The 22,875-nt window shown below is 32.0% G+C and overlaps 5 protein-coding genes across 7 annotated transcripts in view; 3 read left to right on the forward strand and 2 right to left on the reverse strand.

The window, feature by feature from the left end:
- LOC106651127 (telomerase-binding protein EST1A) overlaps window positions 1–11,243 on the reverse strand; it is a 54,274-nt gene extending 43,031 nt beyond the window's left edge. The window contains exons 1-18 of one of the 3 annotated variants that reach the window (XM_014369505.2): window positions 10,914–11,243; window positions 10,457–10,829; window positions 9,376–9,838; window positions 8,988–9,273; window positions 8,641–8,910; window positions 8,181–8,380; window positions 7,904–8,098; window positions 7,705–7,834; window positions 7,457–7,635; window positions 7,161–7,391; window positions 6,812–7,078; window positions 6,529–6,705; window positions 5,941–6,465; window positions 5,794–5,872; window positions 5,575–5,685; window positions 5,486–5,497; window positions 4,785–5,000; window positions 4,644–4,705 (exon numbers count right to left, since the gene is read on the reverse strand). In XM_014369505.2, coding sequence (XP_014224991.1) covers window positions 4,644–4,705; window positions 4,785–5,000; window positions 5,486–5,497; window positions 5,575–5,685; window positions 5,794–5,872; window positions 5,941–6,465; window positions 6,529–6,705; window positions 6,812–7,078; window positions 7,161–7,391; window positions 7,457–7,635; window positions 7,705–7,834; window positions 7,904–8,098; window positions 8,181–8,380; window positions 8,641–8,910; window positions 8,988–9,273; window positions 9,376–9,838; window positions 10,457–10,523 — 3,470 coding nt within the window. In that variant the 5' untranslated portion in view covers window positions 10,524–10,829; window positions 10,914–11,243. Of the gene's footprint in view, window positions 1–4,643; window positions 4,706–4,784; window positions 5,001–5,485; window positions 5,498–5,574; window positions 5,686–5,793; window positions 5,873–5,940; window positions 6,466–6,528; window positions 6,706–6,811; window positions 7,079–7,160; window positions 7,392–7,456; window positions 7,636–7,704; window positions 7,835–7,903; window positions 8,099–8,180; window positions 8,381–8,640; window positions 8,911–8,987; window positions 9,274–9,375; window positions 9,839–10,456 lie in introns of all 3 variants that reach the window. The other 2 variants (XM_014369504.2, XM_014369506.2) reach the window with 2 other exon arrangements.
- A 68-nt stretch (window positions 11,244–11,311) lies between these two features.
- On the forward strand, window positions 11,312–14,383 carry LOC106651058 (protein pelota). Its single transcript, XM_014369393.2, has 10 exons — window positions 11,312–12,019; window positions 12,099–12,165; window positions 12,248–12,340; window positions 12,483–12,633; window positions 12,726–12,839; window positions 12,903–13,043; window positions 13,098–13,320; window positions 13,389–13,581; window positions 13,931–14,037; window positions 14,126–14,383. Exons 2-10 carry the CDS (start codon window positions 12,125–12,127, stop codon window positions 14,221–14,223), a joined length of 1,161 nt encoding a protein of 386 aa, XP_014224879.1. The 5' UTR covers window positions 11,312–12,019; window positions 12,099–12,124; the 3' UTR covers window positions 14,224–14,383.
- Window positions 14,384–15,137: 754 nt separating this feature from the next.
- Window positions 15,138–18,767, forward strand: LOC106651046 (solute carrier family 12 member 9). Its single transcript, XM_014369379.2, has 8 exons — window positions 15,138–15,402; window positions 15,480–15,614; window positions 15,695–16,032; window positions 16,094–16,307; window positions 16,394–16,663; window positions 16,930–17,923; window positions 17,985–18,416; window positions 18,494–18,767. The coding sequence occupies exons 1-8, from the start codon at window positions 15,138–15,140 to the stop codon at window positions 18,690–18,692; spliced, it is 2,847 nt and encodes a 948-aa protein (XP_014224865.1). The 3' UTR covers window positions 18,693–18,767.
- A 778-nt stretch (window positions 18,768–19,545) lies between these two features.
- Window positions 19,546–20,946, forward strand: LOC106651061 (aryl-hydrocarbon-interacting protein-like 1). The gene is made up of 5 exons (XM_014369397.2): window positions 19,546–19,722; window positions 19,794–19,973; window positions 20,039–20,391; window positions 20,453–20,595; window positions 20,657–20,946. The coding sequence occupies exons 1-5, from the start codon at window positions 19,651–19,653 to the stop codon at window positions 20,860–20,862; spliced, it is 954 nt and encodes a 317-aa protein (XP_014224883.1). The 5' UTR covers window positions 19,546–19,650; the 3' UTR covers window positions 20,863–20,946.
- LOC106651017 (tektin-1) lies at window positions 20,847–22,832 on the reverse strand. Its single transcript, XM_014369341.2, has 6 exons — window positions 22,417–22,832; window positions 22,059–22,349; window positions 21,708–21,980; window positions 21,414–21,636; window positions 21,120–21,338; window positions 20,847–21,026 (listed from the first exon to the last, which is right to left on the reverse strand). Exons 1-6 carry the CDS (start codon window positions 22,542–22,544, stop codon window positions 20,889–20,891), a joined length of 1,272 nt encoding a protein of 423 aa, XP_014224827.1. The 5' UTR covers window positions 22,545–22,832; the 3' UTR covers window positions 20,847–20,888.
- Between the last annotated feature and the right edge of the window lie 43 nt (window positions 22,833–22,875).

The raw sequence follows: 22,875 nt of genomic DNA on the forward strand, positions 1-22,875 counted from the left end.
CAAACAGCTAAAGAAGTACAATTCATGCGGGAAAGTAGAAGAATCGAAGATTTATCTTGGCGTATCGAGAAGTGGATGAAGCATCTGCAAAAAGAATAAGAAGAAGAAGAAAGGGTCGTACGTGTATATGTAAGATTTCTGTTACTGCTGCAGCAGTTTCTTCTCGATAGGAGCTCCTGTAAACGTACATACATGCATAACATACATAGAACAAAATGAAATCTACGAGTAAATCTGTTTTTTTCTGCAGCATCTGATTGATTTGCGTCGGCAGGCGAATATACGTAGCATAAAATCACGTACCCTTTTTGCGCAGATGTAAGAGACAAGCAGCAGCATCATTTCAGAAACAGAATTGTCAATCGATTGAAATTTGAAGCAGAAGATTGCAGTGCAAACAAAACTTATTGTCGCGAAAACTTTTCGATAAAAATATAATAACAAATATAAATATAAGATGAAGAAACTAAAACTTTATTTTTGTTTGAATGTATAACACAGAGAAAGTATAAAAAGTGGAGTTTAGAAAACATTTATATGTTCAAGCTAAAATTGTCAAACAATATGGTTCAATCACATTGACAAAATATTGCGATAGCATAAATAGGTTACTAAAAATTAATTCGTTGCAGGAGTCCAATTTGAATTTCGAATACATATTGGACAACACGCAAATCGACTTTTAGTTCAAACATACTGAAGTTTTCAACAACATAACAATTATAAAGTTTTGTATCAAAGTGTTGATTTTTCCATGAATAATGCAATGTTCGAAAAGACGCTAAAGCAGTAAGCTGCAGCCCCCACGGCTGGTCCTTAACTGCAACGATCGATTTTCATTTTGACAATGAATACTAATTTTGACGTTAGCATACCCGTATAAGCAATACAGCGAATGCAGTTTCAAGTAGCATCCACACGAGAAAACATCTCGTATGAGGAGCGAATAATCGTAGCTATCCTCCCCACCCTGAGATACAAAGGAACGAAGAGTGTCGTCCTTGAAGCTGGTCGGGTCGTCGTCACTCGCAGGTAAATGACCATACGGGCGAGTATTACGTGCCAAGCCGCTATACGTATGGCAGACGTCGAATTGCCTTTTTTCTCGACTCTTCTTTGGCGTGCAACAACTATAAAGCCAACCACCCGACAGCGGGGGCGACGGCGGCTATTAACAGCGATAATAGCCGACGCGATTGCGGAGCATTAGAAGCAAAAATACGAATTCAGAGCACCTAGATATCTGCAGATCAGGAGGCTTACAGGTGTTTAGTAATATCTATTTACACGCTCAACTCGGCTTACGCGTATTATCGGAATTTGTGCGCAAGTTGCGAATATCACAGAGCTATACGCGATTTCCTAGCTTCTCAAATGCTGCAGTCAATTAAGAGCGCTCGTGTATTCACGCCCGAAGGCTCAAGCTCGATTCATGAAGCTATTTCATTGGAAATGCGAAAAATAGCTCTTATTTTCGAGTTGTGACGTGTCTGCGTGCCGGTTTGTTGTTGTTGTTGTTGCAGGCAAGAGGCGATTACGAACCTGTCGCTGAGGCTACATATACACGTAAAGCGCTTCGGGCTCGTTATATAGCAACAGAGAGCGCGAGGAAACACGTAAATCAAAATCGAGATCTCGCGAATAGCCGCATGTCCTCCTACTTAATGCGATGTATATTTAACACTTAGGATCGGTTAAAGCTACATTGCAGCAACATTCATACATACCGAGAGACTTTGAATTCTTCACACTGATTCGACACAGAAATTATTATATTACATAGAATTTACATCTCAAAAACATGAATACGAGTATATATACACGTCATTGTGTGTTTCCCAGGTTTTTTTGTGCCGACTGCACCCCGAGCTGCTCGAGGCTTTCCTTGTCCGCACGTGTAACTTCGCGCGTACATTAATGCATTGTAGAGACGTGTTAACTTCTTGTGAGAAGTTACTGAAAAACTATACAAGATTTACTCGCAACAGAGAATAAATTGCTCGCTCGCTTTTTTCGTAATTTATTCTTGAGCATCTTCTAAATTTGCTTTATTGTTTTCAGATAAAAAAAAAAGATTTACGTGCATTAAGAGCTTTTCCACCATTCCTATACATTGAACACATCTCTGACATCGGATATATAAACTATGAGCACTTCGTCAAATTATACATTCGAGCTGTAATGTCCAATAAAATAATTTGTTGCACAGATATAATAGCAATTAAAATTTACGAGTGTCTTGAGAATTATTGCGCATAAACGAGCCAGCTAAAATTAAGAATGATAGTAGTATAATTTAATATATGTGATATATTACTTTACGCAAGGCTTGATTTTTTTCAATTACATTATTTTTGAGTGTCCATGTCGAGTTGTAAATTATTTATCCACAATGTCACATCGTATAAAATTATAATTTACAATCATAGAAACATAGAAGTATTTAAAAAGACGAACTTTGAATAAACGTAAAAAAACGTAATTGCTATCGCAGAAAGATAGTAGAGAACTCATCCACAATATTGATAAATAAACCATTACCTATATGGTACTGAATTTTCGTGAAATGAACAAAGGTAAGAATTGTACATAAAAGTGTTGCGATTGTTAAAGTATGAGTTACGAATGATTAACACGAGCAAAGTCGATGCACGAGAAAATTGATGCAGTTAGCGCCATAGGCAGAATTTTTCGCTTCTACAATCTTGTCAGTGAATCGGTAGCCCTTTTGAATACATGTCAGACAGAGTCGGCTCTGTTGCCGCTTGCAAGAAAATCGTGTGGGAACGACCTTTTTCATACGAGAGAAAAAGAGAGAGAGAGAGAGAGAGCTTGAGAAGAAAGAAGAGTGCCAGAGACGAAGGTGGTGGAGAAAGAGGAAACAGGTTAGCTATTAACCGACTATTAGTTGAAACACCCGAGCTTCTAGCCTTCTATACCGCGTGCGAGTACCGCTTTTCTCTCTTCTTTCTCTTTGCGCTCGAGCTGCGCGATATTAGCTTATCCTATCGCGGCGATGCTCGTGTTTACTCAGCTTTGCTTGGTACAAGCTTGCGTTGTACATTAAATATTAGTATACACTTGTTTAGGCAAAGTTGTCATCGTCGTCTTACATTGTCGTTGTTGTTTCGGTTAGCTACGCAGCTTTCATGGTCTTGCTGGAACTGCAGCAGGTCTGATATCTCGCGCCCGAGCTCGCTCGATCATAATAAGATAATGGCATTAAGCTTCAGCTCGCGCAAAGCGAGAACGAATTAACGAAGATGTTGCTCGCTTTTCCTCCTCGCTGTCTCGTATACCATCCTTATCTTGCCTTATGCATCTCTCTCGGTCTCTCGCCGCGCACATACACAAGCGAACCCTAGTCAGGTATTATGCTGCTGCGCGGCATCGATTTATCAAGCGAGCTAAACTGCTCTTCGCTGCCTCCGCGTTTGTCACAAACGCACGAGAGAGCAGCTACGCTCGCGAGCGGAATGCTACTTTATCTAACGGTCTTGATATTTTCTAAGCTATTCGTATTTTTAACACGATGACTCTCTCCGCGCAAACTTGAATGTTCAGCTCGTTCGACGTACAATTTTTTCGTCATGTTTACAGTAGACAACAATAATTTCTACTATTATCCATTTCACTTGAACTATCACGAGCTGATTCATTCGACGAATAAGAGAGAAAATAAAATATTAATTTTGGCTTCCTACACAATATGCACCAGAAAATGACAAACTATTCAATTGTAAACTCGCATAAAATAAAAGTAACGCTATAAAAAAAAGTTGAAATCAAAAATATCAATTTAGTCGATTTACGTACGTAAACGTTCATATATCATTTAGAAAGTACGAAGATCCCTCGTACGTAGATTGCCGCCCTCGAGATCAACGCACTAACAATGTATGTACGTGTGTATACGCATAGATACGCATGCATGTATGCGCTTACATTTAGCAGGAGGGAAAATTTATGAGCAAAGGGTAAACATTGAACTGCCTGCGATGCGTACAAATAGCTATACTACTAGCCCGTTGAAAAATTTTGCGAGACTCAGACTTTCTGAGATGTTTCGAGCTCGAAAAATGCAGTACATTAAAAATACAAAAACGCATTGAATAGCACGAGAATAATTTCAAATTTTACTAGGAAAATAGGAGGTTTATTTGCTCCGTTAATAATTTTTACTTCATGAAAATCTATGCAAGTCAGAGTCGTTGTCATTTTTTAATTAGGACTATGAAACGAGCTCTCTATAATATCCTAGTCAATGTGAAAGACGATTAAGGCACTTGATGATTGTAGCCCGTACCTTCGTAACGACTCAACTCATCAAGCCTCTAATGAATACCGCCGTAGAAGACATCTTCAATTTAGTAAAAAATAATCTTGAGGAAACTACTCTTGATGAGTAATTTTCATTTCGCATAGATTTTACATTTTTTACGTCAATTTTCTACATTAAAAATTTCCGTGTGTGTCTTACACTGATAATAGTGGGGTATACGATTTAGTATACGATTCAGTAATATTTTCAATTAGTACAATAGCAATTGGCTTAATATTTTTGTATGGTAAAATGCATAAGATTCAAATCAAATGTAATATTTGAACCCTTAATTTTTTATAAATAATGTATTAACACTTACCCAACTCTTGTTATCAGTTTACCATGGACATGTAAGTAAGAAGTTACAAAACGTTTGTTCAGCTGTAATAAAAATTATCAGCGATTTAGTTAAATTTCGATAAAATCATTGTCAAAGATTTTTCAAATTTGCAAATCTCACCTCTAAACTGCTCAATTGCTCCAGGGTATCCAAATCACTTTCATCGTCATTTTTCATTTCGCTTACAGTCGAGGTAGTACGTCTGACTCGTTTTCCATCTGGATGGTACCATATTTCTCTACGAAGACCCTTATGGTTTGAACTTTCTTTTTCCAACATTCTAGATCTTTCTTTTAATTCTCTTTCCTCTCTTCTTTTCCTTTCGGTAGATTCATACTATATAGAAAAATTAAGTTTATTAAAAAAAACACTGGTAACATTTTAAGTAGCTGAATATTGCATGCACACAGTACGCTTTGATTACTATACAAAAATGTTTTAATACCTGTACGAATAATATACCCGACTGTGTACAAAAAATATAATAGCTTTTTGAAAAGTTATATAATACAACTAACAACTAAAGTAACTAATGAGTTAATAATTAGCAAATCAATATTTAATAAAAAGCTTTTACCGAATACTTGATAAAATATCTTCACAAAATTAATAAAACGTGAATGTCTTTTATAAAAGAAGGTGATTGTTTTATAATACAGTGTTCAGAAAAAAATTGAGTTGTTGTATAAAATTAAAAATGGAAAATTAAATAGTTGCAAAAGAGAAAATGTATGTAATATTATAGACTACGACTATCAAAATATTTTCTATAACTATATGATCCAGTGAATAATTCACATCAAGTGTTTTGATTTACTTACATAATGTAGATACTGGCAGCGACAGAAATCAAAACATTATTTAAAAACTTTCATCTATTTTTAATAAAAAAATAATTTATAACTCATACCTTTTTCCTATTCTCATCAAACATGGTTATCAAACTTTCGCGAGCTGATGGAAAGGGATTCGAGGCCATTAGAGATCTCATGTAATAATATACAGCATCCAATTTTCTCCGCTGTAAAATAACAATTTTATTCATAATATAATATGATCTGATTCAAGTGAAACAAATTTTAATAAAAGCTATGATTGTTTTATTTACTATAAATACTTTTATACTTACAGCATAAGTTGCTAGTAATGCCAATTGACTGTATGGTCTGCCGTTTTTTGGATTTATTTGCTGGGCTTTCAGGTACCATCTAAAATTGAATCAATTTTTATTATCTATATTTTTTATTTTTTCATAAGTGAAGCATATAACACTTACTGCCGTGATTTTCCATAATTGGTTGTTTCATTTATCAATTCTTTATATCTTGCTAAATCACCCAAAAATAGGAAAATTTTTTGGGCACTGATCAATGCTAATCCAATTGCTCCAAGACCATTGGGGGACGTTGATAAAGATAAATATGATTCGATTTTAAAGTCATAAGTAGTTTCCAAGCATGAGAGCAAATTTGTAAAGTATACTGTTCCTTCTTCAACTATTTGTAGTACAAGCTTTTTATGTTGTTCTTGCAATTCGGTATTTTCTTTAGGCGCAGATTTTCTCAATATTTCAATGATATTATAATACGTGATTTTCCAAAAATGTTGCTCAATATTTTCGGTTTGACAAAACTTAAGATCATTCATAAGCAATGTTTGTAAACTTTTTTGATGAAAGTTACGAATTGTAGAAATTCTGTCCCATTGTGATAGTAAGGAAGCTGAACTAAGCAGAAATTGTAATTCTAGATCTGCCCTCTCAATGTCCAATAGTAAGTACGGGTGACTAGACGATCGAAAACTAACAAAATCTCATTAGTTAAATATTTCACGATGAAAATTCCTTCAAAAAAGAAAATATTACCTTTCAGAACACGGATCATACCACGATGGCTTGATGTTATTGAGTTGATCTGTTGGTGGTACTTGTATGAAAGGTGGTTTATCTGCAATTGTACTGTGAAAACCATGTTGAGTCATTGACTGAGTTCCAGGTATTGATGTTAAGATACTCGGTGTCTTGATGGCAGTATCATTTTCTCTGAAAATAAATATTGCATATATCAATTATTTCGATAAATTCAAAAAATTTTAATTTTCGAAGTTCAAAATTAAAATTAATTCAAACTGAATGATATGAATAATACCTTAGTTGAGAAGCCGCTCTACTTCCAGGAGAGGTTACGACAATAGGTTTGGTTGGATTATTTGGGTCAAACAAGGTTCTTTTTGGCTGCTGCTGTCTAGAGAAAGACGAAGTTCCCTGTAGCGAAGACTGATATTGAAGTGAACTTGAACCAGAGTTGCTTATCGATGTAGAGCTTGATAAAGGAGTACGTCTACCATCATCCGATTCACATATCGACGTCTTTGCAGTTCGCCAATTTTCTTCCATATTTTGAGATTGAGATGATCTACAATTTTCGACAAAATTACAAAAAATATAATAATTATTCAATATAATGATAATTTATTCAATTATGTATTCAACAGTACCTATTTCTTTGGAATTCATCAGGTCCTCGATTCCCTCCACGATGGTTTCTTTCTTTACTGCTTTCTCGACTGCGATGTGAATTATTACGTCTTCGATCAAATCTTTTATTATTCGAAATAGTACTACCTGTGCAGGTACTACTTTTCTTATTATTATTACATTGGTCATTTTCTCTATTTTGCTGGTTATTTTGACGTTCCGTCGTCATGTCCTCTATTACATCTCGGCTTCTAAAAATTAATATGTAACGTAAATCTGTTTTTATATATTTTTTTATAAGTTTTTATGAACATACCTATCTCGACCGGAGCGTTTATTTTTTCTTTTTACACTTTTTCTTCTACTGGTACTTCTACTTCCCGAAGGTTGAGAAAAATGCGAGGTACTATTTTCTTGTAAACTTAATACTGAAGAACTTCTGCTCATCTTTTCAGCTTCCAATCTTTCAGTTAATTCAACTTCTTCATACCAGTCCTAAAATATGTAACGATTTAATAAAAAAGGTTTAAAAATTAAAATTGACATTGATTTTAGTTTCAATACCAGAATTTCTAATTTATCATCACGTCCAAAACTACTGGAGTCATTTTTATTTGGATTTGCGACAGATTCTTGTACTATTTCTTTTGTTTGAGCCCAATTAGAATCACTATTGTTGTTATTCATTTTGTAACTGTGTAAGGAAATACAATAATTATTAAATGTTTCATAAAATTATATAGTACAGTGAAACAATTTTTACGTTTGATGAGTATTATTTGGTAAGCTGCTTGATGGCGTTGTTTGTCTCAAACTACTGTTTGGAGATTGACATCTGTTGCCAATCGATCGATATGAACAAGGTAGCGAAGATGGTGGAGGCATTAAAGAACTATCACGATTCAGATTTTCTGTGCTGGTATAAACTGTACTGCTACTTCCTCTACGATCATACGACCTTAGAGGACGGATAAAGTTTTATATTTTAATACTGATTATAATTAAATTATTAAAACATAATAAATAAAATTCAACTATACCTATTTGTATATTCTTGATTTGGTGTATCAGATCTCGAGCTTGGACCGGAAGACTGATCCGGCGTACCAGGTCGTAACAAAGGATTGCTAATCTCTCCTAATTTATATCTACCTCTTCCTCTTCCTCTAGCTGGATGTATAGGTTGTGAATTTGACCAATTTTCAGAATGAGGTGTTGAAGTTGGATGTGAAGAAGAACCCTAGTATAGATAAAATTTATGGTTTTTTTATGCAGTACATTTTTGCAGCAAGCAAAGTAAAAATATTCTTAAAGTTATTTTTTAGTCTCTTTTGGGTTATTTTAGAGAAAAATTCACCCTACACTTATTTTCATCTCTTATTTTACATCTTTATAAGACTTAAGTTTTCATTAATTTTTTCAAACTCTCTGTAATTTTACTCAATTCTCCCTAATATTATTAAAAATGCAAGAAAAGCAATATAAGAAAATTTTCTTTACTTTGAATGTTACTGTACTTCCATCCCAAGGCTCTTCTTGATTTGCAATTGAATTATTGCGATGACTAACTGATTGAGGACCATGCTCTCTAATGTATTTTGCTTGTAAACGTGGAGGTAAAATATCTATATTCAAATTTTTTGGCATTGTGATTTCCTTAGATCCTCGACCAGATGGTGGTTTGTAGGAATATGGTTCAGCACTGTGTGTATCTCTTGATCGATTCAAGTCATGTGAAGTTTTTGCTGGCATATGAGTTGAATCTGAATTCTAATAAAATAAATAATTTCACATAAGATAATGAGTAAAAACATATGTATACATCTAATTGGAAAAATTAAATTTACCTGAACTTCATCTCTAAAACGATTACCATATTGTCTACTAGCCATTGATGATTCCATAGATTTTTGTTCATGAACATCAGATGAATGACGATTTTTTCTATCTAAATGAAAACGTTTAAAATGATCTTCTTTATTTTTACCTCTAAAATCATCATTACTGCAATGGTTACTAGATGAATTTGAATGAACTGAACTTTCATTGTGTTGAGAACGATTTTTGGAAGTAAACCAGTCTCTGTTTTCTACCCTGTCGTTATTTTTATCCCATTGTGAATGATTGTGTTTACTGTAAAATAAAATTATGATTTTATTTTAGAATTTAATTTTTTAGGATTAAATATTTATAATCCAAGAAAACATCACATATTTAATATTCTTATTTACTTACTTAACAGAGACATCCTGATCTGCCATTGCTTCTTTCCCTTTTTTGGCTATATATAAGGGTTGTTCTGGTTTCTTTTTTCTTTTTGAATCATTATTAAATGACACATGCTTTGGTTTAGAAGAATATGACAAACCACTTGAATTATTATCATCTACTTGTCTTTTTGAATTAACTTGTAGATTGTTGAATTCATCACTGATAGTATCAATCTGTTGTTTTCTCACAGTCTTAGGTCTACTACGAATATCATAATGGGAAGATTTTAATTGGTCTGGACCAGAAGACATTCTTGATCTGTTTGGGATGTCGTTGACTGATTCATAATCATCTGCTTTACCTGATTTTCTCAAAGGACCACTGCCAGGCTTATAGAGTGCTCTAGAGGGTGGTCTGCCACTTCCACCACGCATAGCTCCAAATCTATCTTCTTCAAACTTATGATCAGATGAATGATTTGGGGGATCTACATACATACAAATAGTAAAAAATATAGTTAAAGTATAACAATAGCATCTTGAAATCTTTTTAAAAAGTTTTAATATTTAAAAAAGACAGAGCAGTATAAAGTTGAAATGGAATATTTATTCTTTGTAGAAAATAAATAATGATAAAATAAAACGACTATGTGTCGTTATCGTTCAGAAGCGGAATTGTTTTATTAAAGGTATAGCGATTCCAAAAATAAAGCGGCTTAGAATTACATAATTCCACGAAAATGGAACAAAACAATAAACAGAAATCAGTTGTTGTTTGAAAAAGCGATAATATTGGAAGCCACCAAGACCGGCAGAAAAAAACAACACAAATGTCGCAATTACACATCAACTTCATCTTCCTTTCATCTATATGTATAATGTATATACGCGCATATCTATATATATGTATATATCATAACATATCAGTTCACAGGTTAAATCCATCCGAAAGTCATAATAATTAAAGGCAGAAATTGATCTTCATTTGATCGAAATCACTGACTGCTTGTAATGCGCAATAACATCAACAATAAATTTGACAGTTGATGAACTGACGCTCAACCATAATATAACCTAACATAAATCGCACAAAAAGTTTTTTGTACCTTGTTGATTATTTCCCCACTTTTTGCGTCCTTTGTCTTGATTCGCCATGTTGCGGTACTGCTTCATGCAATATTATTATCGCACAAAGGAATATATATTTTAACAATATACGATGTACAGATATTTTATTTGTAGTTTGTATACAGATACTTGTATACAATATAGATAGCTGAAAATTCTGTTTGTGTTCACTATCACACGCGTGTCTAAACCAAGTATAGTAGTAAGTGCGCTCGATCTCGAGGGGTGAGGGTGACTGCGTGACTGTTGAGTGGATCTTCGCTTCGATTAGCGCGATCTTCGTCTGCCGAAACCAATGACTGAGTCAAATACTCAGCATTAGGGGAATTCACTTGACCGTCTGAGAGCAGACTATAACACAACAAAACGCAAATTACAGAAGAAGTCTAAACAATTTAATCGCAAAAAAGTCAAATGCCGTAACAGCGATCCTACCGTCAAGTGAAACTAACTCGCTATAACGTTAGTTTCGCGCCACACTCGCGGCTTATTGAAAGAAAATTTACGCTATACATTGAAGGCCTGACTCGATTGTTCTAATTTTATTAAACTCAATTTGTGTTTATACATTACTATTGTAAACTTGAAATACATTACCCTTTTGTATCGGTTATATCTCTTTGTTTGTTTTAATGTTGAAAATCTTTGAAAATCCGTTACTTTAATTTTAAAATCATCCACCAGCAGACAAAATCATTTAATTTTTAATACTTTTGAAATTTGTGATTGCTATGAAAACACAACACAGGTGTCACACAGGTAGTTTTTCCCCGAAAAATATTCGAAATGCTCTGGATTTAGAATACAATCTACTAAGAATATTGAAAATAACTTTAATGCGTGAAATTATTATAAATAAATTTTGAGAATTGAATCAATCAGTTAAATTACCTTTTTATAATTAAACATAGGTATTTGTTAACATATTATTATCTGAAGAATGAAATCGAAATTCTCGGTTTAAAATCAATACGTTAAAACGCCTTAACCATTCGTGGTGCTTTCTGATTTTTGTAAGTTCTAAAATAATTTACAGAATACCGGTTTTGTAGTCAATTGTGATTGTTTTTTATCAATAAGTATTACATTCATGCGGAAACGCATTGCAAGCATGTTATGACATTTTCAACTTGTTACTACATATTAACGCCATCTACATTCAGTTTAAGATCCTTATCACGAATTTCCCCTTTACTATTTGCTAGCAACTTGCCGCAATCATCGCAAAGTAACTAAACTCAACAATCTATTGAATCGCATGACTTTTATATGAAAGACACCAAATTTATGCTCTTGCATTGCATGCAGGAACTCCATAGGTTTCTCATAGTACAATGATCTATAACCTTCAAAACTTCGAATTTTTGACTGGTGTTTGCTTTTTTGATATTATGTATTTTAATCAATACCACGTAAGGTCTTTAAATCTAAATACATCATTCCATCTTGACAATCAAAAGTGCAATATAAAATGCATCGATTGACGAAAGAGACTTGAAAGTGTTACATTTTTGTGTTTTGATTTTATTTTATCTTCTTGTGTAAGTAAACAATCAATATGCTAAAAAATACTGTGCAATTTAACATGAGATTATTTATTCTTTGATTGTATTTTTTTAGCTTTTTTATAGTAATACATTAACACCATGAAATTAGTTGCCAAAAATGTTGATAAGGATGGAGAGGGGTAAGTTGTAGAAAAGTAATCTTTTTCTCCAGCATCGTTTGTATAAATCTAACGCTTATATCTTTTTTTAATTTATTTCAAGGTATGTTAATCTAGTTCCTGAAAATACAGAGGACATGTGGCATGTTTATAACCTTGTCAGTGAAGGAGATTATGTTAGTTGCTCTACTATCAGGTATTTGATTATTTAATTGTTTTATTACTGAAACCAGGGCCCTATATATGGGGTACAACCCCATATGGCTCAGGTATATTATATTGATCAAAACTCTAACATTTTTAAAATGTTTTTACTAAATAATTTATTTTTCATTTAGAAAAGTACAAACTGAAAGTTCCACTGGTAGTTCAAATAGTTACAGAGTAAGAACAACATTAACAATTTGCGTTGAAGGAATAGATTTTGATACTCAAGCATGTGTTTTGAGACTTAAAGGACGAAATATTGAAGAAAATAAATATGTTAAGGTACAGTACTAATTAAAATAAAAAAAAAATTATTAACTTCAATTTTATTTACTTTTTAACTAATAACAATTTCTACAAATTTTTATTTGCAGACTGGTGCTTATCATACCTTAGATGTTGAATTGAATAGAAAATTTGGTCTTAGAAAGCCAAAATGGGACTCAATAGCTTTGGAACGAGTTGATCTGGCATGCGATCCTACCCAAGTAAGTTAGAATTAATTTTTAACAATTGAGATAGTGAAATATTGATTTTTTATTTTTTTTAAGCATGCTGACGTTGCTGCCGTGGTTATGCAAGAAGGTATTGCACATGTATGTTTAATAACTTCAAACATGACCATAGTTCGTGCAAAAATAGATCAAGTGATTCCTCGTAAAAGGAAAGGAAGCGTGTCTCAACATGAAAAAGTAAGAATCATTAATTAGAAACTTATTCAAATTTAAATAACTAATTTTTTCCAGGGATTGGCACGATTTTATGATAGCATTATGCAAGCAATTCTCAGGCATGTAAATTTCGATGTTGTAAAATGCATTATTTTGGCAAGTCCTGGATTTGTTAAAGATCAATTAATGAACTACATGGTTCAGCAAGCAGTTAAAACTGATAACAAAACAATTATAGATAATAAAAGTATGTTCGTACTAGTCCATTCAAGTTCTGGTTTTAAACACTCTCTAAGAGGTGAGGTATCTATATTTTCTTTTTAAATTAAGCAACAAAGTTTTAAAAGTGACTCTTAATTTTTGTAGAGGTATTAACTGATCCGGCGGTGATATCACGTATATCTGATACTAAAGCTGCAGGAGAAGTAAAAGCTTTAGAATCATTTTGTGCAATGCTTCAAACAGATCCATCGAGAGCTTTTTATGGTAAAAAGCATGTTCTAGCTGCAAGTGAAGCCCAAGCAATAGAAACACTTCTCATTTCAGACAAGCTATTCAGGTAAAAATGAGTTACTTAGTTTTTAGTATAACCCACCAGGTTATACTAAACCCAGTCAAAATAGTATATTATCATCTACCAAAAAAAGTCCTTGCAGAAATTAAGAATTCCTATTAGATTATGATGTAGAAAGATTATTTTCTGCTTGCATATTATAAAAATGGTATTATTGGATATAAGCAGTTCAAATTAAATTATTGATTTCTGCAATGAAAATCACATTACATTGTATATGCATCTTAAAAAGTTACAATTAGTACAAGCAATCAATATTTACTATATTACTTTCCTAAATTTATATTGCTTCTTAATTTTGAGTGTAACACAAAATATATAAAAAATTGTCTAGGTGTCAAAATATAGCTGAAAGAAAAGAATATGTTAGCCTTGTTGAAACTGTTAGAGATGCCAATGGGGACGTTAAAATTTTTTCAAGTTTGCATATATCTGGTGAACGTAAGTATTCTTATCAAAATTTTTAATATAGTTAAAAAATAAATCAAGAAAATATTAATCATTTACTATGAATCATTTTTATCTACAGAATTAGAGCAACTCACAGGTGTTGCTGCTATATTACGTTTTCCTATGCCAGAACTGGAAGATGAAGAAGAAAGTGATGATTCTGATGAAAATGATTAGACAATCTTTTTTATTCATTTTATTGTCTAATAATTAAAATTGCAAATTGAATGTTGTGCTGTGCACAAATTTGGAACAATATTCTTTTGTGTACATCAAATCAATAATTGTGTAATATAAATGGTTTATTTTAGTAAAAATAAAAAATGTATATAGCCTATATAATTATTTGAGCTTTATTTTATTTTGAGTCCTTTATCTGTGTGCTTGAAAATTATTGTCAACATATAATGGTTGAATTATATGTCTTGATGCTGTATTTCAACTTGCGAGGGTAAATATACATGCTTGGATGTATAATTTACTTCATTTTCTTCAGGAAAATTACAGGAAAAACGCTATTACAAATTAATGAAAATATTAAGAAATTTGATAATTTTCTTCATCTTAGCAGAATTTACTTTTTTTCAACTAATGAAGATATTGACTTTGAACTTGAATAATTCCGTAATTTAATTAATTCCGTTTGGAAGCATTTTCTTTAAATATCCACTTTCGGAAAAATATTCGTGATCTGGTCTAGAATAATTTTCATGAAATGCACATGATAAGATTTGCATTAATTATCGTACCAAAGGTGAGAATTAAAATTGCGCTGCATTGCATTGTAGTAGCCCCCATCTGACATAAGCCAGTAAACTCATAAACGTCAAATCGGTGAACGGCCTCATGATTCGCAATGCTTTGTTGATGTTTTTCGGTATTATTGTACTCATACCCTTCTATTGGTGATTCACTTTTCACAGGCATAACAGTAGTAAACTTAGATATCTTGACATGTAAGGCCATTGTCATTTGATAATTTTGCTTGAAAATAGCTTTTAGATACAATATTATAGGATATCCGTTACATGATGATAGTTATGAAGAACAGTTGAGTCGAAAATTTCTAGTGAAAAAAAATTTGCCTTAAAATGATCGCCGCTGAACTAGGATCGACAAATAATGTGGAGACTGTCCGAGTAACGGGAGAAAAAGTGCCTCTTATAAGAACAAGGGGTTTTTTTCAAAGATTAGGAAATTTATTCAATATGAGAAATCCTTCGATTGATGAAAGAGACGGCTATGTCGAATTCAGTTCTTTAAATGTTGACAGTAGCCGAACACTTGGTACATTTGCAGGAGTTTTCAGTCCTGTCACTTTATCTATGTTCAGTGCATTAGTTTTCATACGGATGGGTATATTAATAATCTTGAATATCATATGGTTTATAATAAAAACAGTTTTATTTAATAAGCTACTTTTATATCAACAGGATATATTGTTGGAAATGCTGGATTGCTTGTTACTCTAGCCCAATTTATTATAGCTTATGGAATTTTAGTATTTACAGTCTCATCGGTATGTGCTATTTCTACTAATGGGGCTGTAGAAGGTGGAGGCGCTTATTGTATCCTTTAAAGAACAAAACATTTTAAATTTCATTAAAGTACCTATATTTTGAATTACTATTCCTTATAAAATCTTTAGTTATGATCAGTCGTACTCTTGGTCCTGAGTTCGGTGGATCAATTGGAACTTTATTTTTTATGGCAAATGTAGTTTCCAGTGCATTATGTATATCTGGATGTGCTGAAGGATTGATTGAAAATTTTGGACCTTCTGGTTATTTAGTAGGAGAAAATGCTCTTATACCTGATGGTAGATGGTGGAGATTTTTGTATTGTACTATTCTAAACACAGCAAACCTGTTAGTTTGTCTCATTGGAGCTTCGATGTTTGCAAAAACAAGTGTTGCTATTTTAGCAATTGTTTGTATTTGCTTAGGAAGTACTATTGTAAGTTTTTTAGTTGAAGGAAATTTTGAGGTAAGTAATTTTTATATTTAAAAAATATATTCTTTGTTCACAATATTTATATGATATTTAGGTACCTATACCTGAGGCAAATACATTAGTACAAAACAGTACATATCATCGTAATGGCACATACACTGGTCTTTCACTGGCTACTTTGAGAGATAACTTATATCCTAGTTACAGCGCAGATTATTCAAGTCAAGGATCTATGAGTGATTTTGCCAGTGTATTTGGTGTATTGTTCAGTGGAGTAACTGGTATCATGGCTGGAGCTAATATGAGTGGTAATTTATTTATTTATTTATTTTTTCTATTTTATTATATAACTTTAAAGACTATTATCAAATATAATTCGAATTTTTTCAAACAGGAGAGTTGAAGAATCCAGGACAAAATATCCCAAGGGGTACTCTTTCAGCTGTACTATTTACATTTTTCTGTTACATACTCCTATCATTGTTAACAGCTGCTACATCAGAACGATTTCTTCTTCAAAATAACTTTATTTACATGATGCCTATTAACATGTGGCCACCTTTTGTGGCAGTTGGAATTTTAACTGCTACTTTCAGTGCTGGATTAAGTAATTTAATTGGATCAAGTAGAGTTTTGGAGGCTCTTGCAAAAGATAACGTATTTGGTAAGGATCATAATTATTATTGAATATTTATCTACAGCAGAGTGCAAAGACCCACGTGAAAGAAACAATTTTTCACTCATTTTCTGATATTTGTAAAACATTATTATGTGGTGCACTGACTAAGAAACAAGTAAATCTTTTTTGCAGGATCTTTTAAAAAAATATATTTAGCTGAAAAATCTCAGAAAATTAGAAAAATTAAATTTTCATGTTAGATTGATGTTACTTTACATAAACCTTATTTATAAATAATTTTTTATTTTAAGGATCACTTTTGAATTTCATTACACGTACAACTTGGAAAGGCAATCCAATTGGTGCAGTCTGCACATCGTGGGTGCTTGTTCAGATCATATTGCTTATTGGATCTTTGAATACAATTGCTCAAGTAAATTCAGTTCTATTTTTATTGAGTTACTTAGCCACAAATTTGGCATGTCTTGGACTTGAATTAGCTAGTGCTCCGAATTTCAGACCAACTTATAATTACTTTACTTGGCATACAGCTACTATAGGTCTTCTTGGGACAATTGTCATGATGTTTATCATCAACAGCATTTATGCATCAAGCAGTATAATATTATGTCTTATACTAGTTATTGTTCTCCATTTATTTTCTCCTAGTAAAAATGCAGCTTGGGGAAGCATTTCACAAGCTTTAATTTTTCATCAAGTTCGCAAATATCTATTGATGTTAGATTCTAGAAAAGATCACGTTAAATTTTGGCGACCTCAAATATTACTCATGGTTGCTTCGCCAAGATCAGCTTGCCCATTAATTGATTTCATAAATGACCTAAAAAAGGGAGGTCTTTATGTTATTGGGCATGTAAAAGTTGGAGAGTTTACTGGAAAAGTTGACCCAACCATTGAAGAGTATCCTCATTGGCTTAGTCTGATTGATCACATGAAAGTTAAAGCTTTTGCTGAATTGACCATAACAAAAACAGTTCAAGAAGGTTTGCATCATCTAATTAGATTATCCGGTATGGGAGCAATGAAACCAAACACTATTGTGTTAGGATTTTATGATGATGAAATTCCAAGAGACTTTTTTGAAAATTCTCCTTATGCAACTGATATTTTTGAAAATGTTACTCCATATGCCAACGGAAAAGTTTTTCCATTAAGACAATTAAATTCTGATAAAGCAGTAGATGAGCTGCAATATGTTGGTATGTGTCAAGATGTATTGAAAATGAACAAAAATTTGTGCCTATGCAGAAATTTCCATCTCCTTGATAAATCACAATTAACAAAGTAAGTTTCAATGTTGTACATAGTCTGATATTTTAAACCTAATGTTACTAATATTTTACAGGAACTCTAGTTTCAAATATATTGATGTATGGCCAGTAAATTTTTTCCAACCATCAGATGAAGATCCATTTGATACAACTTCCCTTTTCATGCTACAGTTAGCATGCATTATAAATATGGTTCCAAATTGGAAGAATTTACATTTACGTGTATTTCACTGTGAAATTAATAAAAGTTCTTCCAGTTTGAACATTTCTGAATCTCGTGGTTCAATTGATGCAAGTCCTAGAGTATCAAATGAACATAAGTTACGAAAACTTTTGGATATGCTTCGTATATCAGCATCTATAACTAAAATTTCTGATTGGAATGAACAAATTGGTGAGTTAAATGGTCGTCCATTGTTAGAGAGTAGAGTTGAAAGTTCATATGAAGCAAATGCTGATACGATAGAAAGTGTTTCAAGCAATGTGTCAAGAGCTTATATACTCAAGTAAGTTAATTGAAAATATATAAATGTTATATTTATTTAATAATCAATAAGATATTAATACATTTTATTTTATCTAGTGTAAACAAACTGATCAAGCATCATTGTCCTCAAACTGCAGCTACTTTTATATATTTACCAGCACCTCCAACAGTTAATACATGGGATAGAGATGTTTTACGAAAACAATATCTGCAACTTTTAACTGAACTGACTGTGGATTTACCACCTACAGTATTGGTTCATGGTGTCAGTGCTGTTACATCTACAACCTTATAGGATTACATTTAATTTTATAAAAGAGAATTCTATATTTATTTATATTTAACTGATTTATTTCATAAATTTTTATTAAGAATTATTAATTGTTAAACTTAAAAATTTGCAATGAAGTTTTTATAAAAAACGGTTGTCTTAGAAAAATTTTACCCAAAAAGTATCCAGTATTAAAAAATATTAGTAAATTCATATAATTAGGAGTTTATAATGAATTACCATCTACTTGAAACTACATTGAAAAGTGAACAAATATTACGAATGAATTTAAATGTAAATAACAAATATTTTTTTAATATCATTTTAGAAAAAAAAATTTGAATAAATAAATCAATTTTTCAAATAATTTTTTTAATTTACAAAGAATTGAACTAAAATTTATTTTCAATAATGATAAAATTTTAACATTTTTATAAATATTGTACATGTGCTAATAATTTATGATATAAATAGTAATAAATGATCAATACTTTTTATATAAGTGCAATATTTTATCAATTTAGGTAAAATACTGATAACTGAAAAATATGCTAAGTGTAAGACATTTGTAAATATTTTCTGTCATGTAATTAATTAAATATGAAATATAATTTTTCTACTTTGAATATTTATACAATTTACTCTACCATATAAAATGTAATTTTTACACTTTTAAGAAATAAATTTCTTATTTACGAAATAAAACCTTTTCTGTTAAAATTTTATCGTATAATAAATTCTAAGACCAAAACTATTTAAAGTTCGATTAAAATTTTCAGATAAATTTACCTATCCGTTGATAAAATAGTTTTCTGTTTCACGTCGATAAGAACTGATTGCGATCATTTTTATTTGTGTACACACCAATCACCGAAACACCCGTCGAACTGTCATTTTCACAGACTCACGAGTGTATTGTTTGTCTTTAAATAATGACACTATTTTAGAAACTGTTTGACATCTCAGTGAAAAATCAATCAAAATGGATAACCTTATTGTTAAAAGAATACTTCACTCAGGGAAAAAAGTTGTTAAATTCGTTCCTGGAACCAAAGTTTGTAGCCTAATGTAAACTTGTTTTTTTATTTCCAAAATATTTTATGTAACAAAATTCATTTTTTATAGGTAATTTTTCATTTTCAAACTACAAAATGTGATGCTGCGAAAACAGTGATTGATGATAGCAGAAAAATGAGTAAACCTATGGAACTTATCATTGGAAAACAATTTAAACTTGAAGTTTGGGAAGTAATTGTTCAAAAAATGGCTATCAACGAAGTTGCTGTTTTTACTGTTGATAAATCTGTAAGAACAAATATAAAAAAAATAATTTATTTTGTAATATATTCACTTTAAAAATGTTTATTTAGCTGGTTGGGCCCTACCCATTTGTATCTAAAACTCTTAGAGAGTCTGGAAAACCAAATGATCAACGATCTCACCATTGTTGTGGAGTAACATTACAAAATGAAGGAATTGGATATGATGATTTGAATGATCTCATTAAACATCCACAAAATTTAGAATTTACTATAGAATTATTACAAGCTGTACAACCTACTGAGTATGAAAAAGAATCATGGCAAATGACTGAAAAAGAAAAACTTGATAATGTTCCTGTTCTACGAGAAAAAGGAAATGCTTTATTTCGACAAAAAAATTATGAAGCAGCATCAGAAATGTATGCTAAAGCAATTGGAATAGTGGAACAACTTATGCTTAGGTTTGTGAAATCTGAAAAATTTTTGATTATATTATTTTAATTAAAATCCTTTATCATTCAGTGAAAAACCAAAGGACCCAGAATGGTTAAAGTTGGATGCCTTAAAAGTACCACTACTATTAAATTATTCTCAATGTAAACTTATTAATAAGGAATATTATGCCGTCATAGAGCATTGTAATACTGTTCTAAAGAGTGACCCAAGTAAGTAACATGTGATGCAAAATTTTGTTTTATTTATTTTTAAAATTTTTTTCATTCACAGATAATGTTAAAGCATTTTATAAAAGGGGCAAAGCACATATTGGGGCATGGAACGAAAAAGAAGCAATAGCAGATTTAACAAAAGCAGCTGAATTAGACAAATCTTTGCAAGCTACCATTGACAAAGAACTGCAATTATTTGCAAATAATATTAAAGAAAGAGATAAAAAACAGTCAAAGCAATTTGCAAATATGTTTACAAGTTAATTTTATTTGTGATTCCAAGTGATATGTTAAAGTATTCGATAATCAATGCTTTGGCGCATAGTCATACAATGAACTTCATCAATTTTAATAGAATTTGTTTTTATATTTATGTCTTCTTCAAGTTGCATTTGCATTTTTAACAGAAAACGAAGAGATGCCTGAGCCTGTGTAAATGAATGGTTTTGTTAATGAATTGAGATTTTTATGTGTTGAATATTATTTAAATAAATATTAAATATTTTGTTTATCATATTTACTTCAAATAGTGTTTGTTGAAGTTGGGCAACCATTTGCCTCAAGTTGGAAACCTCATTGATTAAGCTTTTTTCTACATTATCGCGCGTTAGTTCTAAGCCAGGTCTCTGACAGCGATTTCCTAAGCGTGTATGTGCTAATGCAATATATCCTTCTTTTTCAGCAATTAGTTTTTCTAATCGTGTGATATTTCGAGTCATTTCGTCCGCCTGTCTCATTATCTTTAATTCATAAAAGTTAGATCGATTTAATAAGTCGTATCGCAATTGTGCATCATCAAAATCTCAAGTAAGTACCTCCGAATGCTCGAGTTCCAATTTTTCTTTGATGGCTTTCGTTTCATCGATTCTTTGTCGAAAAGCATTATCAGTGGCAATTTTTTTCTTTTTCAAATCATCCATGATTTGCTTGAGAATGAGTTCGATTTGAGAGCGAAATTTCTTGGCATTTAGCATTTCTTTTGCAGAAGAATCAATGTTTTCTTTCGTTTGTAATTCCCATTCTTCGATGCTGATACTCCTGAAATAGCAGTAATTAATAAAAACATGGTGTAAAAAACTGATTGCCGATCAAAATGATATCGATTTTACGAGGCGCTCAAAGCAGAACTTCCGTGATAAATGCTCAGATTCAAACTAGTTTCTTTGAGAGTGGTATTGAATCGATCAATGCGTAAATTATTTTCTTTATCTTCGAGGTCGCGATCAATAAAGTACTGAGTTGCTTTCAAACGGCGAAGTTGTTCGTCCATTTTTTCCAGAGTTTCACTAATTAAACTTTCAGCCCTTCGAATACCTTCGCATTCCTCTCTTAGTTCCTTTTCTACACTATCGCTCACCAAATCAATTCCTATTCGATGTTCTCTGATAATTAAAAAAAAAAAAAAAAATCAGCATAGTAATGTGTAATTTAAGGAGAAAAAATGAAATGAATTCAAGTACCTAGCTACTAGACACTTATTACAAGTTTCCAGAGCATTACTTTTTAGTGACTTCAAAGAATCGACCAAACGAGTTTTGTACGCTTGGAGCGCATCAATTTCTAATTGCAACTCTCTTCGAATTAGCAATAATTCTTGTTTGCAATTTTCTATTTCTTTGATGCGGTCGTCGAGGCAATGATTAGTTTCATCTCTGTTACTCTTGACAGACTCCGTACTAAGCTTGCAAACAGTGTCCAACTTGGCAATAACTTCTTTGGCCAATTTTTGTTGCGCGTCGCAGCAGTATAATCTACATTAAACATTTTTTTGTCAAAACTCGTACTTGAATCGAAGCGAAGTTTCAGATAGATACGAACCTGGCAGCATTGTTGTAACGCCAATCGTCGTAGGTAAATTTGGGTTTCGGCACCAGGCAAGTACCTTTTTTGCAGGTACTGATTTTATGTTTGTTGTACTCATCGTCGAGATCGATTACGTTCAACATTTTCAATTAGGAAACAATTTAAATACAGCGTGAGATCTGTATAAATCCAAAAATAACGATGAAGTTTTATCAATAGATGCAAGCATTTACAGGCCGCATCTTAGTTTCTACGGAAACGCGCGGTAGGTTCACCCCACATTTTAATTATCAATTACACATTTTTTCACGATCACTTAGATTATTTATGGGCAGATAGTATCGATGTATAAAACTCATGCTCAAAAATGCACGCTAATTTGGAAGGAAATCCATAAGCTGATGCCAAAAAAATAAAATACCGCGAGCCTATTGATGTCTCATGTCGTTTTTCAAATGTCAAATCATAATAAAC

The sequence above is a fragment of the Trichogramma pretiosum genome, unplaced genomic scaffold, assembly GCF_000599845.2.
Source record: "Trichogramma pretiosum strain Unisexual culture from Peru unplaced genomic scaffold, Tpre_2.0 scaffold36, whole genome shotgun sequence".
NCBI classification, from domain to species: Eukaryota; Metazoa; Arthropoda; class Insecta; order Hymenoptera; family Trichogrammatidae; genus Trichogramma; species Trichogramma pretiosum.

Coding starts and splice junctions, on each gene's coding strand:
- LOC106651061 (XM_014369397.2), top strand. CDS start 19,651: ATGGATAACCTTATTGTTAAAAGAATACTTCACTCAGGGAAAAAAGTT. Junction 19,974..20,038: donor TTTTTACTGTTGATAAATCT/GTAAGAACAAAT, acceptor ATGTTTATTTAG/CTGGTTGGGCCCTACCCATT. Junction 20,596..20,656: donor TGTTCTAAAGAGTGACCCAA/GTAAGTAACATG, acceptor TTTCATTCACAG/ATAATGTTAAAGCATTTTAT.
- LOC106651058 (XM_014369393.2), top strand. CDS start 12,125: ATGAAATTAGTTGCCAAAAATGTTGATAAGGATGGAGAGGG. Junction 12,166..12,247: donor GTTGATAAGGATGGAGAGGG/GTAAGTTGTAGA, acceptor ATTTATTTCAAG/GTATGTTAATCTAGTTCCTG. Junction 13,582..13,930: donor ATTTCAGACAAGCTATTCAG/GTAAAAATGAGT, acceptor AAAATTGTCTAG/GTGTCAAAATATAGCTGAAA.
- LOC106651046 (XM_014369379.2), top strand. CDS start 15,138: ATGATCGCCGCTGAACTAGGATCGACAAATAATGTGGAGACTGTCCGA. Junction 16,308..16,393: donor GGCTGGAGCTAATATGAGTG/GTAATTTATTTA, acceptor TTTTTCAAACAG/GAGAGTTGAAGAATCCAGGA. Junction 17,924..17,984: donor GATAAATCACAATTAACAAA/GTAAGTTTCAAT, acceptor AATATTTTACAG/GAACTCTAGTTTCAAATATA.
- LOC106651017 (XM_014369341.2), bottom strand. CDS start 22,544: ATGTTGAACGTAATCGATCTCGACGATGAGTACAACAAACATAAAATC. Junction 22,350..22,416: donor CGTTACAACAATGCTGCCAG/GTTCGTATCTAT, acceptor TGTTTAATGTAG/ATTATACTGCTGCGACGCGC. Junction 21,027..21,119: donor TTCAACAAACACTATTTGAA/GTAAATATGATA, acceptor TCATTTACACAG/GCTCAGGCATCTCTTCGTTT.